The 14,929-nt window shown below is 36.1% G+C and overlaps 1 protein-coding gene across 2 annotated transcripts in view; it reads left to right on the top strand.

Moving 5' to 3' along the window:
* Nucleotides 1-420: 420 nt before the first annotated feature.
* LOC145672914 (cytochrome P450 4C1-like) overlaps nucleotides 421-14,929 on the top strand; it is a 60,099-nt gene continuing 45,590 nt past the window's right edge. Inside the window, exon 1 of one of the 2 annotated variants that reach the window (XM_081742117.1) lies at nucleotides 421-660. In XM_081742117.1, the coding sequence (XP_081598243.1) occupies nucleotides 474-660 (187 nt within the window). In that variant the 5' untranslated portion in view covers nucleotides 421-473. The remainder of the gene's footprint in view (nucleotides 661-14,929) is intronic. The other variant, XM_081742118.1, reaches the window with a different exon arrangement.

Raw genomic sequence — 14,929 nt, 5'->3', positions numbered from 1 at the left:
AGATAACAGGGGCCTCATTACAAATGGGGCTGAGAAATAGAGCCCTACTACTTGCTTCATAAAAGCTTAACAATACAAAACATCATTGTTGTATGTGCGTTTTATCTTATTTGCTTTTTCTTGTTGTTTGAAAATTACATTACAATCAGTTTTTTTTTCTTTAATTTTTTTTGGGCCCCAAATGAGTGGGGCCCTAAGCTGTAGCTTGTTTAGTTTATACGTAAATCTGGCACGGTTTGTAGTGATACATGTAGGAAACGGCCATTGAGTTTTTATTATCCTGATTTCAAGTGACCTATGGGTTATCGCTCTAAAAGAAGAAAAGTCATGTGTTAAGCATGTCTTGTGTGTGTTTTTTTAAACCTTCATTTGTAGTGACCTTGGAACAGATCGGATACATTAACAATAATAAAGATAATGAAAAGAATTAGAAAAGTCGTTATGCATATTAGAACTAGCCGTGGATCTACAACATGGCGTTTTCTATAGCATGGGTTTGTCTTTCTTTGCTTTTATCTCCGATAATTGTTTTCATTTTGTTAATAATCTATTGGAGAATAAAACATCATAGAATTATAACGAGGGGTAAGCACCTTCCAGGTCCACCAGCATGGCCGTTAATAGGAAATAGCCTGCTTTATATGTTCCGTGATGCTCACGGTAAGTTAATGTCTTTATATATATATATATATATAAACATTAGACATAGGTATTTGTGTTGTATACGAGGTGTTACCTAGAACTTCCGACAATTTTAAAATCCTTTTATTTTGAATTAGGATTAGAAACTAGGTTTATGGGCTTTCGGCATCAATGACCATGTTAGCACTTCATGTGTGAGAGATGACGTCCTTCGACGATCACACTACCCGCGGAATTGGGAAAGAAGAAAGGAATAGGAAAAGAAAGAAGCAGTCTGGGATCATTGTGTTAGGTACTGCTTCGCATTTGTCTGGTATAAATGGAGAAAGCCTCACTCAGAATGGCTGGCTTGAAAAAAGCTTTTTTACTTTTTTTCTACTGAGTGACCCACTGGCACCGCTCGCACCAATGGCCAGAGCGGTGGGAGCACTATCTCTTCTGAAGTTTAAGAACCTGACTTACTAAAAATAATACAAAATTTACAATTTTTCTTTTGCTTGTTTTTCATAAGTGAAAGGAGATAGTGAAATGCAACTTACCACAATCATAGATAATGTTATTCTACAATAGAAAATATGAACCTGAAGAATTTTCAGTGTTACCATCCATAGAAATTACAGTGTTTGCCAGAATAACATTTCTCCCAAAATCTAAGTTAAGGCAGTGACTAGAGGAACGAACTCAACTGCATTTGATTACGTATCATGTTATCTTGGTATCGTGTGAACTACTTTTTAAATAATAGTTGTATTTAATTTGTAATAAACAAAATAGTTTTAACATACAGTTATTAAAATTAAATAATAATGTTATTCAAAAAGTAGTTCACGGGATACCAGAACAATATGATACGTGATCAAATGCAGTTGAGTTCGTTCCTCTAGTCGCTGCCTTAACTTACATTTTGAGGAATTGTTAGTCTGGCAACACTGTAATTTCTATGGATAGCAACACTTGAGAATTCTTCAGGTTCATAGAGTTGAGTTGAGTTTGAGTTAAACGGCCCGTTCAGCAGCGAGACTATATAAGACGTGGACCTACCGATTAACATGGAATCCGAACCACATGAGCTCCAGCCGGGAATCAAACCCGGGTCTCCCACGCCATTCAGGTTCATAGAATAACATTATCTATGATTGTGGTAAGTTGTATTTCATTATCTACTTTTACTTATGAAAAACAAGCAAAAGAAAAATGGTAAACTTTGTGTTATTTTTAGTAAGTCAGGATCTTAACGTCCAACGATTATGCACCAAAACTAAAGGAGATGATGATGATGATATGGATGATAATGTTGGAATGACGAAAGTGGGAGGAAATAGGAGAAATCAGAGCAAACCCACGCACAACATATTTGTCCACCACAAAGCCTACTCGGCGAAGCTGGGATCAAACCAAGAGCCCCATGCGCAGGAGGGCTCTACCTTGATTTTAATATTTCTTTCAAGAAGTAGAAGTACGAACACGGCAGTGTCTTTTTGGTGGTATTTCATTCAACTGGTAATCTGCCAAATAACGTTGTTTCTAGTTCGAAAGCTTTTGCTGGTTTCGTTAAACAGTGTTTTGCTGTGTCTTCAGTTTTCGAAATTACATGAAGGAGGAAAGGGCCTGCATTAAGTTCTGTTTCAATCTGAATAAAATTGCAGCTAGAAACCAGCAACCTATGTTCTTCATTGGAACTGAAGACCCTGTCTTGAATTTGGATAAAGGTAACTTCGATCATCGATGAGATAACATGATCTTTAGCACAAGAGGATACTAATTCTATGTATAAAAATTTCTGTTTTTTTTTAGATATCAGAAGTGAATATATAAACATCATCAGCACTCTCATACTTTGAAAAAAAAATGTACGTTTCGCTGCATAAGAATCTACCACATAAAAAGTATCTTCTCACACACATCACAGACTGCTTTTTAATTGTTCTTTGCTCTTTAGATAGAACCTGTAATAGGAAAGTAATGTCCACTTAAAAGTGTTTTCAGTTATTTCCTAGTGAATTACAACATACAACTTTCATCTTTTTTAACCCTCTCCATTGATTTAGTTGCTAGCGTGCGTGTGCCTTGCACGGACACAGTCCTGGGTTCGATTCCCGGTACAAAGAGCCTTGAAATTTGAATGTATTACGGTGGTTCGAATTCAAACCTAAACCATAGGTCCACGTCTCATATAGTCTTGCTGCTAAAAAAGGGACTCTGAACTCCAAACAACCAATCATCTTTTATTGTTTAAAACACCAGCACACAACTTTATTTCGGATAAATGGAAAATATTACGAGGGAGGATCAGAAACTAATGTTACAAGACGGATATTTCTGGAGTTTCGTCTGTTATAGAGGAATGGGTAGTGTGCGGTAATTGTAGTACATGGAGTTGGCAACTATGCAAAGTTTCATCCACTCGCCATCTACGGCGCTAGTTGCATGTATGGCGACTCGTTTGGCAAACTGGTCTCGCGAAGAAGTCTGCTAAGTTATTCGACTTCTGTGGGCGAAACATGTAACCGTGGCTGAAATTCACCGTTAGCTGGTAGAGGTTTATGGAGAGACTGAATTGTTTTGTGAGCATGTCACAGAGTGGTGTCGGAAGTTTGAGAATGGTACGGAAAACATCGCCGACGAGGAGCGCAATGGCCGGCCGAGCACGGCATCAGCAGATATGAACACAGCTCGCATAAGAGGAACTTGCCATCTTCCCTACAGCCCGGACCTCGCTCCAAGCGACTTTCACCTGTTCCTGCACTTGAAGGAAGCACCTAGGAGGCCGTAGCTTCACTTGAGACGAGGAGGTGAAACACTTCGTGACAACGTGACTGAACACGCAATGACAGGATTTTTTACCAGGAGGGAATCTTCAAGCTCATCCCACGATGCAACAAGTGCCTCAACCGATACCAATACCGACTATGTAGAAAAATAACCTAAAGTATGTACTATCTGTTGGCTGTATTGGTTGTAGGAAACAGCCGCGTAACAACGTTTCAAATATAGGAGGGGGTAAGTCTTTTTGTTGCGCCCCTCTCTCAACAGCGCCCCCCGCCCCCCATCACAGCGTGTAATTTCCACTAATCTTTACAGTATTACTGTTATGTATTTTTTTCGTGTGTGTGGGAAAATAATTGTAATTTACGAAAACAGCTATATATTTGAAAAATTAAAATATTAGATTTACTTGAAGTAAAGACAGTTTCTTCACCCACCCAATGTATTCATTCAACACAAGAATCGTACATTAATAAAACTAGTACACCTCATTTGATTTGCGTCGGGATACGTATGAAGTAAAGTTTACTATTAATTAAACACTAGTACGACATGATTGTTCCGTATACGTTCGGCACTAAAGCCATATTCTCACTCTCCAGAACTCATAGGCTGAAGACATATCAAAAACACAAATTTATTTTCTGAAGTGATCAACAGATTCTCACAATACACCTACACGCACACATTTTTTTATTTTACTTTCACACCACATTAATCTTTAAATGTTTCAGTACATAAATTGAACTGCACTTTGTATTGATATACCGGGCTAGAGATGCAAAATAGCCTGATGTTTTAGACGTGCTTTATTTTCATTTAAAAAAAGGCTTTAGGAAAGAAAACGGAAATTTTCGCTCTTTTGACACAATTAGCATCTCATAAGTCCCATGTTAGTTGTCTAACCATGATATCAAGTTCTTGAAATTTATACGTCTTGAAATGTGTTCTTTGGGTTGCCCAAAGTCAAACTGGCAGACAAGAAAAAAGTATCACCGCCGTTCCAGAAACACTATTGTTTAAGATACTCTTCAATACCTAATATTAGAGCCAAAAAGGCTTCATAATTTTGTTCATATTTCAGAAGAAAATGTTTCACTAATAGCAGCAGCATAATATGATTTAGTTTAAGGAACTGCAGCAACAAAGCTTAGTGCGGTGGCTCTTGCCTTTTATTTTTCTTCAGAATACAGTATTTATTTTATTTATTTATTTATTTATTTATTTATTTTAGACTATGATGGGAAAAGAAAGCTGGAACACACTGTTGTTTCTTCACTAAATATGAAATATTAAAAGGAAAAAATCCCAAGCCAAAAAACATGGAAAAGATATTCGTTTTTTTAAAAGTTTTTTTTGAGACCTTAAACCACTATTTAAAACTGTTATTGTTCCCACCACTAACTTTTCACTAAAACTTTTTTGTCGTTAAACATTATTCGAAGAACTGTACAAACAATTCGTTCGAACTAGAAAACCCTATACATTAACCCTTTTGAGATTTCCACTTTTTAAGGTGAATTTTAAACTTTCAGTCAAGCAGCTATTACGTCGAGACTATTTATCATAGAACCATGGTTCATACCCCGTTTTATTCGGAATGAAAGTGTTTTCCTAATTTGTAAATTTCCCTAATATGTACCTAAGGCAATAAAATTCCTGTCCAAATTGGAAAAAAAAGGATTTTTTTTTAAATCCCCATTTCCTGCGAATTTCTTCCCTCCGTTACACAACATGGACATGCGAATGTTACCAAAATAAATAAATAAATAAATAAATAAAATAAAACTTTGCTTCACTCCAAACAAAACGAGGTATGAACCATGATACTGGGGTAAATAGTGTTGGTGCTAAAATTCATTTATACTATTTTTTCCTAATATCTACTATTGTTCTTCAACAAGCTCTAGTGTCAAGATTCTTTATCGTAGGATCATGGTTCGTAACTCTTTGTATTTGGAATGAAGGAATGTTTCCAACTGTGCCATTCAATTTCCCCATTATGCACCAGAAGTGAAAAAATCCCGCTCAAATTGGGAGAAAGATATTTTTGTCAGGAAAAAATCTTTTTGAGAATTTCTTCCCCCAGATACATGCTAGCGCCACGGCAGTGGTACAGTTCGAAACGTTACTTCATGACAAACAAAATGAGGTACGAACCATGGTCCTACAATGAACACTGTTGACGCTAGAGCTTATTGAATAACAATACATTAGGAACTATTACCCAAAAATGGGGTGAGAAATTTAGTAAATCAGCCCTAACACCAAGACTATTTATTCTAGGATTATGGTTTGTACCTTTTTGTATGATACCAGCGTTTTAAATCGTATCACTTGCACGTCCATATCATATACCTGAGGGGAGAAAATCCCGCCCAAAATGTATAAAGAAAAGCGGGAAATTCAAATTTTCATAAATTAACTTTCTCGGAAATTTATCTCCTCAGGTATATGGCAGCGCAATGGGTGGTACCGTTGGAAACGTTGCATAATTACGAACAAAATGAGGTACAAACCATGATCTTACAACAAATAGAGATGACCGGGAATAGTAAAGTAGCGATTATGAGTAGCTACTTTACTAAACACGTTGACTAAAAGTGTGTAATAGGGGAAAATTTCAGATTTTTTTTTTTAAATCACTATTTACTCTACGACCATGGTTTGTACCTTGTTTTGTTTGGAATTGTGGTAGGTTTTAAACGGTACCACTCACATGTCCCTGAGAGGAGGAATTCCCGAAAAAGGAAAAAGATCTGAAAAATCCCTGTTTTCCACTTTCTGGGGATATTCCCGCTTCTGGTACATAATAGGGAAATTTGAGTGGTACAGTTGGAAACATTTATTTATTATGAACACAACTAGCTACGGACCATGATCCTAGGATTAATAGCGATGTTTTAGGATTAAAAAAAAAGCTCTAAAATTTATCCTTTTCTTTCTTCCTTCGTCCATGTTTGTGACGTCACTGCCCCCAGGCATCGCGAGCGTGACTGCAAAATGCCAATGAAACACATTCTTTGATGCTTCCCTGCTTGAATGAATGCAAAAAACACGCTGTGAAAAGCTTTACTATAGATTTATAAAGCAAATTCCGAAGGTCGACGCCATGGTTCAGATCTGCACCAAAAGTCCCCAAAGGGTTAATATATTTGCCCTTTTTTTTTTCTTATGAGTGATCGATTATTCTTGATTGTTGAACTTCTCATATTTATTTTTCTTCAGAATGCAGTAATTAAGTCTCTTTTCCTTTTTATAATAGGAAACAAACGTGGAAAGTACTTTCTTCATTAAAATTGAAATATATATATATATATATATATATATATATATATATATATATATATATATATATATATATATATATATATATATATATATATATATATATAAAGTTCAAAATTTGATAGGCATAAAAGCGGTGGAATAAACTTTTTTAAGAGCCGTTTTTAAGAGCATACTTCAAAGAGCAGAATTCACACTTTTCCGAAGACAGTTGCATGGTAGGAGCTATTTGTGAATTCTCTACACAGTTCCTTCACGTCCAGTGAGTCAAGCCTGTCTGGGTATGCATTAAGAACTGCAAAATGGTTCAGTCTTGCCTGGGTTAATGTGGACCTCAGATAAGTTTTGAGACGCCGCAACATTGAGAAACTTCTCTCGACAGTTGCAGATGTCGCCGGGATGATAAGCAGGAGACGAAGACACTCAACACTTCAGGAAACAACTCTCTTGTTTCTTTACAGTTTTTTGAATTTGTCAAGCAGGTATTTCAGATTTTTTGAAGCGGGAATAGTGGTGAATAACTGTTGCATCTGTAGTTGTAGTTGGTCCGGATTGACGTGGTATTCTTTTAAAATGTCACTAATGTCTTGAGAAAAGTTACCTTCCAAAACTACATCCTTTATTGCACGATATTTCTTCAGTTCAGGCTGATGGAATCGACTACATTTTGCAAATGATATTGTCCAAACATTCATAATAGGTTGCGCGTAATTTCTCTTCTGCGGTGTTGAATTGGTAATTTTTCGCGGATGTCTGCGAGTGTTCTAGTCTTTTTGGGGTCTGTTTCCTGCGCGGTAGCTGAGGAGATCCTTGTTTGTTCTATCGAAAGCTCCCCTATACAATCAGGGCCGACAAAAGGAATAATTAATACATCTACAACCCCCTTAGTGCAATATTACATCCTTGTTTATTCTATCGGAGGAGCCCCTATACAATCAAGGGCGACAAAAGGAATAATTAATATATCTACGGCGCCCTTTGGGGCAATATTATAAACTTGTTTGTTCTATCGAAGGCGCCCCTATGCAATCAGGGGCGACAAAAGGAATAATTAATATATCTACAGCGCCCTTGGTGCAATATTATATCCCATTTTGTACTATCGAAGGCGCCCGTATACAATTAGGGGCGACAAAAAAAATAATTAATACATCTACAACCCCCTTAGTGCAATATTACATCCTTGTTTATTCTATCGGAGGAGCCCCTATACAATCAGGGCCGACAAAAGGAATAATTAATACATCTACAACCCCCTTAGTGCAATATTACATCCTTGTTTATTCTATCGGAGGAGCCCCTATACAATCAAGGACGACAAAAGGAATAAATAATACATCTACAGCGCCCCTTGGTGCAATATTATTTCTTTTTTATTCTGTCGAAGGCGCCCCTATACAATCAGGGGCGACGAAATTAATAATTAATATATTTACAATGCTCCGTCATTGTAACATTACTTTCTTTTCTATTCTATCGAAGCGTTACGTCGCCCGTACATAATGAGGGGCAAGAAAGGATTAAGAAAATGTTTATATCGCTGCTTGATAATTTTTATTTTTTATTTTATTGTATCAAAGGTGCCCTAGACAATCAACACAAAAGGAACAGAAAAAGTGTCCATTAGTTATAATAATACAAAGCACTGCACTCTATATTTTGTCGATTTGGCAGTGCATACAAAACACTGCTTTTGTACATAAACTTTTCATTCTTCAATCGACTTAAAAAAAAGGCAAAGTAATCATTAGGCGCCTTCGGCGCCCCCAATAACTTCTACCAGAACTTTGGGTGGGGGCAATGCCCCCTTGCCCCCCCGTCTTGTTACGCCACTGGTAGGAAATAATGTATATATGTTTCACTGCAGGCTTGGTAACCTTACTTTCCGATCACCCCTTGCACTACGTCTTCAACTAAAAGAAACATCTCACCACTTTGTAACGTATTTTTTTGTAGATGCTACGTTTATACAATTTTTGAAGCGAGGGCTAAATTCACTTACTTCTAAGGAATTTGGTTTACCAACTACTTGTTTATGCATTTATCCTGTCTGTCCTTTTGTCTGTTCGATCGGAAGACAAAATATCTATAAAACTACTTGTTGCATCACCATCAATTGTTTAGGGTATAGAGGATCAAAAGTTAAGAATCTAGTTCGCTTTCGGAGGTGCTATTGAAACCGGAAATGGAAGAAATCAAGTATTTCCGGTTTTAATATTGATCGTGATAGAGTAAAAGCGGTAATAGATTGTGAGAAGCAGTTTTCTGCAATCGATTAACCGTTCCAAGAATACATTTCACCCTCATCCTTAACTCTTTACTAAAACCGGAAGTGATAGAAATCTACTATAACTTCCGGTTTCAATATTGATGTACATTCAGGTCCAAAATGATTGTCGCATATCTATAACTGTCTTCTTGTAAGAATATAACTTGATAATGATTTTCCAGGGGATAACTGTGTTGATTACCTATTTCATTTAGATGATCATTTTGATTGGAAGTCAAATATACTTTATAAATATTAAATAGGCTAACCTTTTTAATACTGATGCTATGTGTATAATCGGGAAATGTATATTTGTGGTAAATTTTAGGGTTACATGCGTAGGATCGAAACTGCGTAGCATCGAAACTGCGTACGATCGAAACTGCGTACGATCGAAACTGCGTACGACCGAAACTGCGTACGACCGAAACTGCGTACGATCGAAACTGCGTACGATCGAAACTGCGTACGATCGAAACTAAAACCGGCGTAGGATCGAAAACAGATAAGGTCTTATGATCGAACAATAAAAAAACAATTATTTTATAATCACAGAATATTAAGTAATAGTATTTTTTTGAAGTTATATAGGGAAAAATCGGAGTAGGATCAAAACTGTATACGACCGAAACTGCGTAGCGTCGAAACTGCGTAGGATCGAAACTGCGTACGGTCGAAACTGCGTAGCGTCGAAACTGCGTACGGTCGAAACTGCGTACGATCGAAAGTGCATAGATACGAAACTGAGAAATAAAATAGTGACAAATATAATTAAATAATCATACAGGGGTGTACCCAGGAAGTTTTTCTTGGGGGACTATGACTTATTCAGGAGGACCAAAAAAGCTAAGTCTTGTCTCAGCAGGGAGAAAGGAGAATCCTCCCCCCAAAAGCCACTACTTCTGATCAAGTTGGCAAATTCCTTGTTCAGAAGATTGCCGTTAAGTTCAATTGACTTAGCTTAACATTTTCTTAGTTACCTAGTTGCTGTGAATTGTCACTTCTTTTATAGACTTTGCAGGTGGCACAATCGAAGGTTCATGTAATTAGTTCAAGTTTTTGCTAGTTTGGGCTTCGTCCCAAATTTACTAACTTCCAGGGTTGTTTTGTTTAAAACAAAATATTTAAAACAAATGATTAAAACTTTTTTTTAACAATTGATTTTGTTTAAAACAAATTTTGTTTATGTTTTAAACATTTTGTTTTAAACACGTTTATTTTGAAGACTTGTCTTAAACATATGTTTATTTGCATTTTATTTTATGTTCGTAAAAAATAGAAATCTTCCAGAGCAAGAGAACTGTCCAAAAGTGCTCCCCAATCAGAAGACTATTTTCTTCCCATGTGAATGGTTTGATTTCTCGTGGCTACAGCAGGTCAATGTGGTGATCTACAATTTATTTTGTCTCTTTTCCCCCTTATTTTTAACGTATATTGTATTGTTTAAATGCTTCTCAGTTAACTTGTGAGAAAGTGTCGTAGTCGAAGGTTGGACTACTTATAGAACTGATATTAAAAAATAAATAAAATAATTATCACGGAAACAAACTGTTGTGTTGTATTCATTGCGACGTTGAGGTTCTGAAATTAAAATATCGCAAGCATTCGTTTGTACAGTACATGTTAGTTCTGTCTCCGTACAACATGGAATCGTTTAACATGGATTATGCGTGAAGAAAAGAAGGACATGATTTGATACAAATTTATTAGAGTAACTCAAACTCAATCAGGTAAGTAAACGATCAAACGAGTTTGTCACAAAACGTGTAAGAAAGAAATGGGTGGTTTAGTTCCAAGAACGAAAATCATTATAAAAAATGCAATGCTTGGTAAAAATGGAAACCCAAACAAATGGTAAAAATGTTGATCCGAAAATTGCTTCTGATGAATCTAACGTCAGTGGTGTGGCTGAGATGCAACTGGAAACTTCAGGTAACAACTAATTTTGTATCAACAATATCTTTTTCATTATATTATGAAAATTTTATTTCGTACCTCTTCCCCACCACAGTTCTAAATTTTCTTTGAAACTTTACAACTTGGCATAGCTTGTATGAAGAGACCAGGTGAGAAACGCAAGGTATGGCAGTCGATCACGTAACTAACCAAGTGTGACACTTATTATAACGTTAGTGCTGAACGTCAAGGTCTGGGACAATTTGATCTCAATTTGTTTGTTTGTATGTATGTACCACGCTACAGGGTGCAATATTCAGTCTTTTAACATTAATTTTTGAGGATAGAGACACGAGGCGTCGGAATTTGCTGTATAGATTTTGACTGCGATCCCACGTAAAATTTCAAAATTAGTGGGTCAGATCCCACTTTAAACAAAAAGCCCTGTCTAATATAGCCTTGCTACTGATGCAAGATGTAATCAATCAAACTAAACAAACTAATTTTATATGTTTCGAACAAACTTGGGTTGCAGGATAAATTTGGCTTCAACTCAACATTTAGAGCACAAGGGACCCAAGTTCATTTTCAGAAAGGTTCACTTTTGCTCAGAAAACGTAATATCTTCGTAGCATAGGGTATGAAATAAATGAAACAAAAACCACGGGAAAGCGTGTGGACTAGAGTTTCATAGGACAACCGCTAGACAAGGGCGTTGACGGAATGGGGAGGAGAGCTAATTTTCCCTTCCCCCTCCTTGCTCATACATTTAAGATATTAACATTATACTTGTATTGTGTATGTTGCAGCGTTGGAATGATTAACAAGTCAAGCTCCGAATGTCATAGTCAATGATGCATAATTACGTTACATAAATGCAGAATGTGTCCAAAAGAATACATCGACGTAAAATGTCATATTTTCACAATCACGAATCCGAGATGAAAGAAAGAAAAACTACCTGAAAAAAGGAATCTAGAATTTTGTATGATTGCCGCTAGATAGGGGCGTTCGTTTAGAAATCATCCGCCTTCTACCCTGAATTTCAGATTTTTGGGGCAGTAATGCAGATTTAGAAACATTTTGCTTAGCAAAGTCCAACATTTAAAAATTGAAGTCCTTGCACCGAATAAATACGGATTTTGATCATTGGCCGTAAGGAGCTATAGGCCTATATTGCTTTCTTGTATAATTTTTTTACCCAAGGATTTCAAAGGTGGCTCTACTTTCGAGTTTCGGGCCTGCTTAAAATTCAGGAAATTGGACCTAAACAACTTCCCAGTTTTAATCATCTGTATGTTCTTCGTATTTATTCGGTGTAATTGCCTCAGGCTTATTCTGTTGGACTTTGCTTATCAAAAGATTTCTAAAACTGTCTTACCGTCCCCAAAATCTGAAATGCAGGGTGCGGATGAGGGTGGTTGCCCTCCTGTTCCACTGACGCCCTTACTAGCGGCTGTCATATGAAACTATCCCACGCCTTTTCGCATGGTTTTAGTTACATTTGTTTTGGATTCTTGACTGCGAAGTATTATTTTTTGAAATAGAATTCATTTGCTGAGGAAAACTGAAGTTTATTGAAAATGGATTTGGATCTATTGTACTCTGAACGCCCCAAATATTACCTTTCGTCAATAAATTTTTGACTCAAAAAACAACCAATTACATAGACTTGCAGAAAATATAAAGTTAACACAATATGAAGTGTGCTTCAAACATTACTTTTCGAAAACGTAGCCCTATTATTATAAAATAATTTTATTAGCACCAGTGTTATGAAGTAGTAATCAAATTTTGCAACAAAAATCTCACCCGCCTCCACGAAACGCTAGCTTAGCCCCTAAAGGCATAACTACAAAACTTTTAGAAGCGGTAACTCGAAATGATTTTCTTTATGGTTAAAATAACCGCACAACAGCATTTCTGGTAAAATTCTAGCCCTCATGTAACATGACACCATTTGCATTTGAAATTTCGAATACTAAGCACAGATGTTCGCCATGATGCTTGATAGCACCATCTGATGTGTCAGACCACTTCCAAGATTCATCATTCTCCCTCAACCCGTTGTCAACGCACAAGGATGGTGAGGACTTTTGTTTCGCCATGTATATTGATAGATTGTGTAAAACCTCTATAGTTGGTAAATTTTAAAATCTACCTTAAAAGCTTACTATATCCAAGAAAATACTTACTGTATGAGAGTCACTGGCAAGAGGGTGTAATAAAAGGGGTCGTTATATGAAATAAGTTGAAAATTACTAATCTATACGGAAATGTTCTGTACCCAACACTGTGTAGTCTTAAAGAGAATAAAATAAATGAAAAGATCGGTTGAAAGAGCAAAAAGTCTTAATAAATACGTGATTACACGATTTTGAAATATGTTTAAAATAATATTTTAAACTGTTCAAAATGTTTAAAACATGTACTTTTACTTTTTTGTGTGTTTTTTAAAACATCTTTAAAACATTTTAAACACTTTTTTCATGTTTTAAACACGCGTTTTGTTCTTTTTTTTTTTTAAAAAAAACTGTATTTTTTCCAACCCTGCTAACTTTTGACCAAGTTGGAAAATTAGAATGCGTTGCTGCCAATATTTACTTAAAAGACTTCCGTTTCTTTCAATTGACATTTGGATTAGCATTTTCTTACTTACCCAGTTGCTGTGATTTTCAATTTCTTTATGAACTTGGCAATTGGCAAAATTGAATGTTTATATAATCAGTTTAGTTTTAAGTAGGTGGGAATTTGTCGCCAGATACAAAATTTCTCATCCTACGGCCTCGCGCCTCATAAACCTACTAACATACCAAAATTCCTAGTTTTTATTCCGATTTCAATTACGGTACCTAAAATATGAGATTTTGTACATCCAAAAAGTCTATTTAAATTACACAGTTTTTTGTCTCTTTAAAGCTGCTAAAAATGGAAAATATTCACTTTTGGAAATTTTCTATATAGTCCCAGGAGGCTAAAAACTTTGCCAAATTTAATCCTTGTAGTTCTACTGGAAGTGCCTATACTGTAAAAAATCGTTGTATTATTTCAACGACATGCCTATGTGTTAGCACGATTGTGTTAAAATATAACACAAACAAGTGGTTAGAACAACTCACTCTCCGTTTGGAGTTGTGTGTCAAATGCTGCTAGTTGAAATGACACACAGCCTGTGTGTAAACAAAAGGTTAGAATCTTCGGTGTTGTTTTCTGCGTGATTGCCATATATGTTGGGTATCTAATTATAAAGGCTTATGAACTGAAGCTACAGGCAAACACAGTAGAAAGAAATACTTAAACAAATCCAAGTATACGCAAAATTTCAAAATACAAACCGCGCGATGTGTTTTCAATTGTTTTACAAAATGTTTCTGAAGAAACCCTAACAGCACAAGATGTGCTAGGCATGTACCATTTTGGTGTTCTAAATTCATCTCCCACATTTGATGCATTTATTGCTTCTTTTTCAAAGCGGTTGTGTACTAGAAGCAACAAACGCATCAACTTTATTAGATGGCAACTGGCGCCGATCATTTGAAAGTGAATATGGAAGAACTACAAAATAAAGTAAATAGACAGTCGTCATTTTGTAATAAAATTAGGTCTACATGGCGAGCAGATTTTATCCCGAACGGTTATCGTCGAATATACGCGGGTTAAAGGAGCACTCTGATTAGCCAAATTCAAAAGACCTTAAGAATTTATCCCTCTACAAGCAACGGTTTACGTGTTATAGGCTGCCAAAAACATGAAAAAAGGAATTTTAAAGGTCCATAGCTCCAAAACTATGGGACCTACCGCAGTCGGGTCAAGACTTAACTTAGGAACTAGTATGTGCCCTATCCAAAAATGCGTATGTCAGAATCCTGAGGTGCTTCCACAACAATTTTTATAGAGGGAGTTTAACTACGGGCCTATGATATAAAGTATTCTCCAACTACCTCCATAAAAATTGTTGTGGACATCTTAGGTGAATTGAATTTTGGACATCTTAGGTGAACTTTGGACATCTTAGGTGAATTGAATTCTGTATGGAAATGGAAAACATTTCAGTTTTATTTAAATCTT

This window comes from Thermobia domestica, chromosome 16 (genome assembly GCF_964235325.1).
Source record: "Thermobia domestica chromosome 16, izTheDome1.hap1.1, whole genome shotgun sequence".
NCBI lineage: Eukaryota > Metazoa > Arthropoda > Insecta > Zygentoma > Lepismatidae > Thermobia > Thermobia domestica.
Note: the sequence above shows the minus strand (reverse complement) of the source record. Positions and strands in the feature narration are given on the sequence as shown.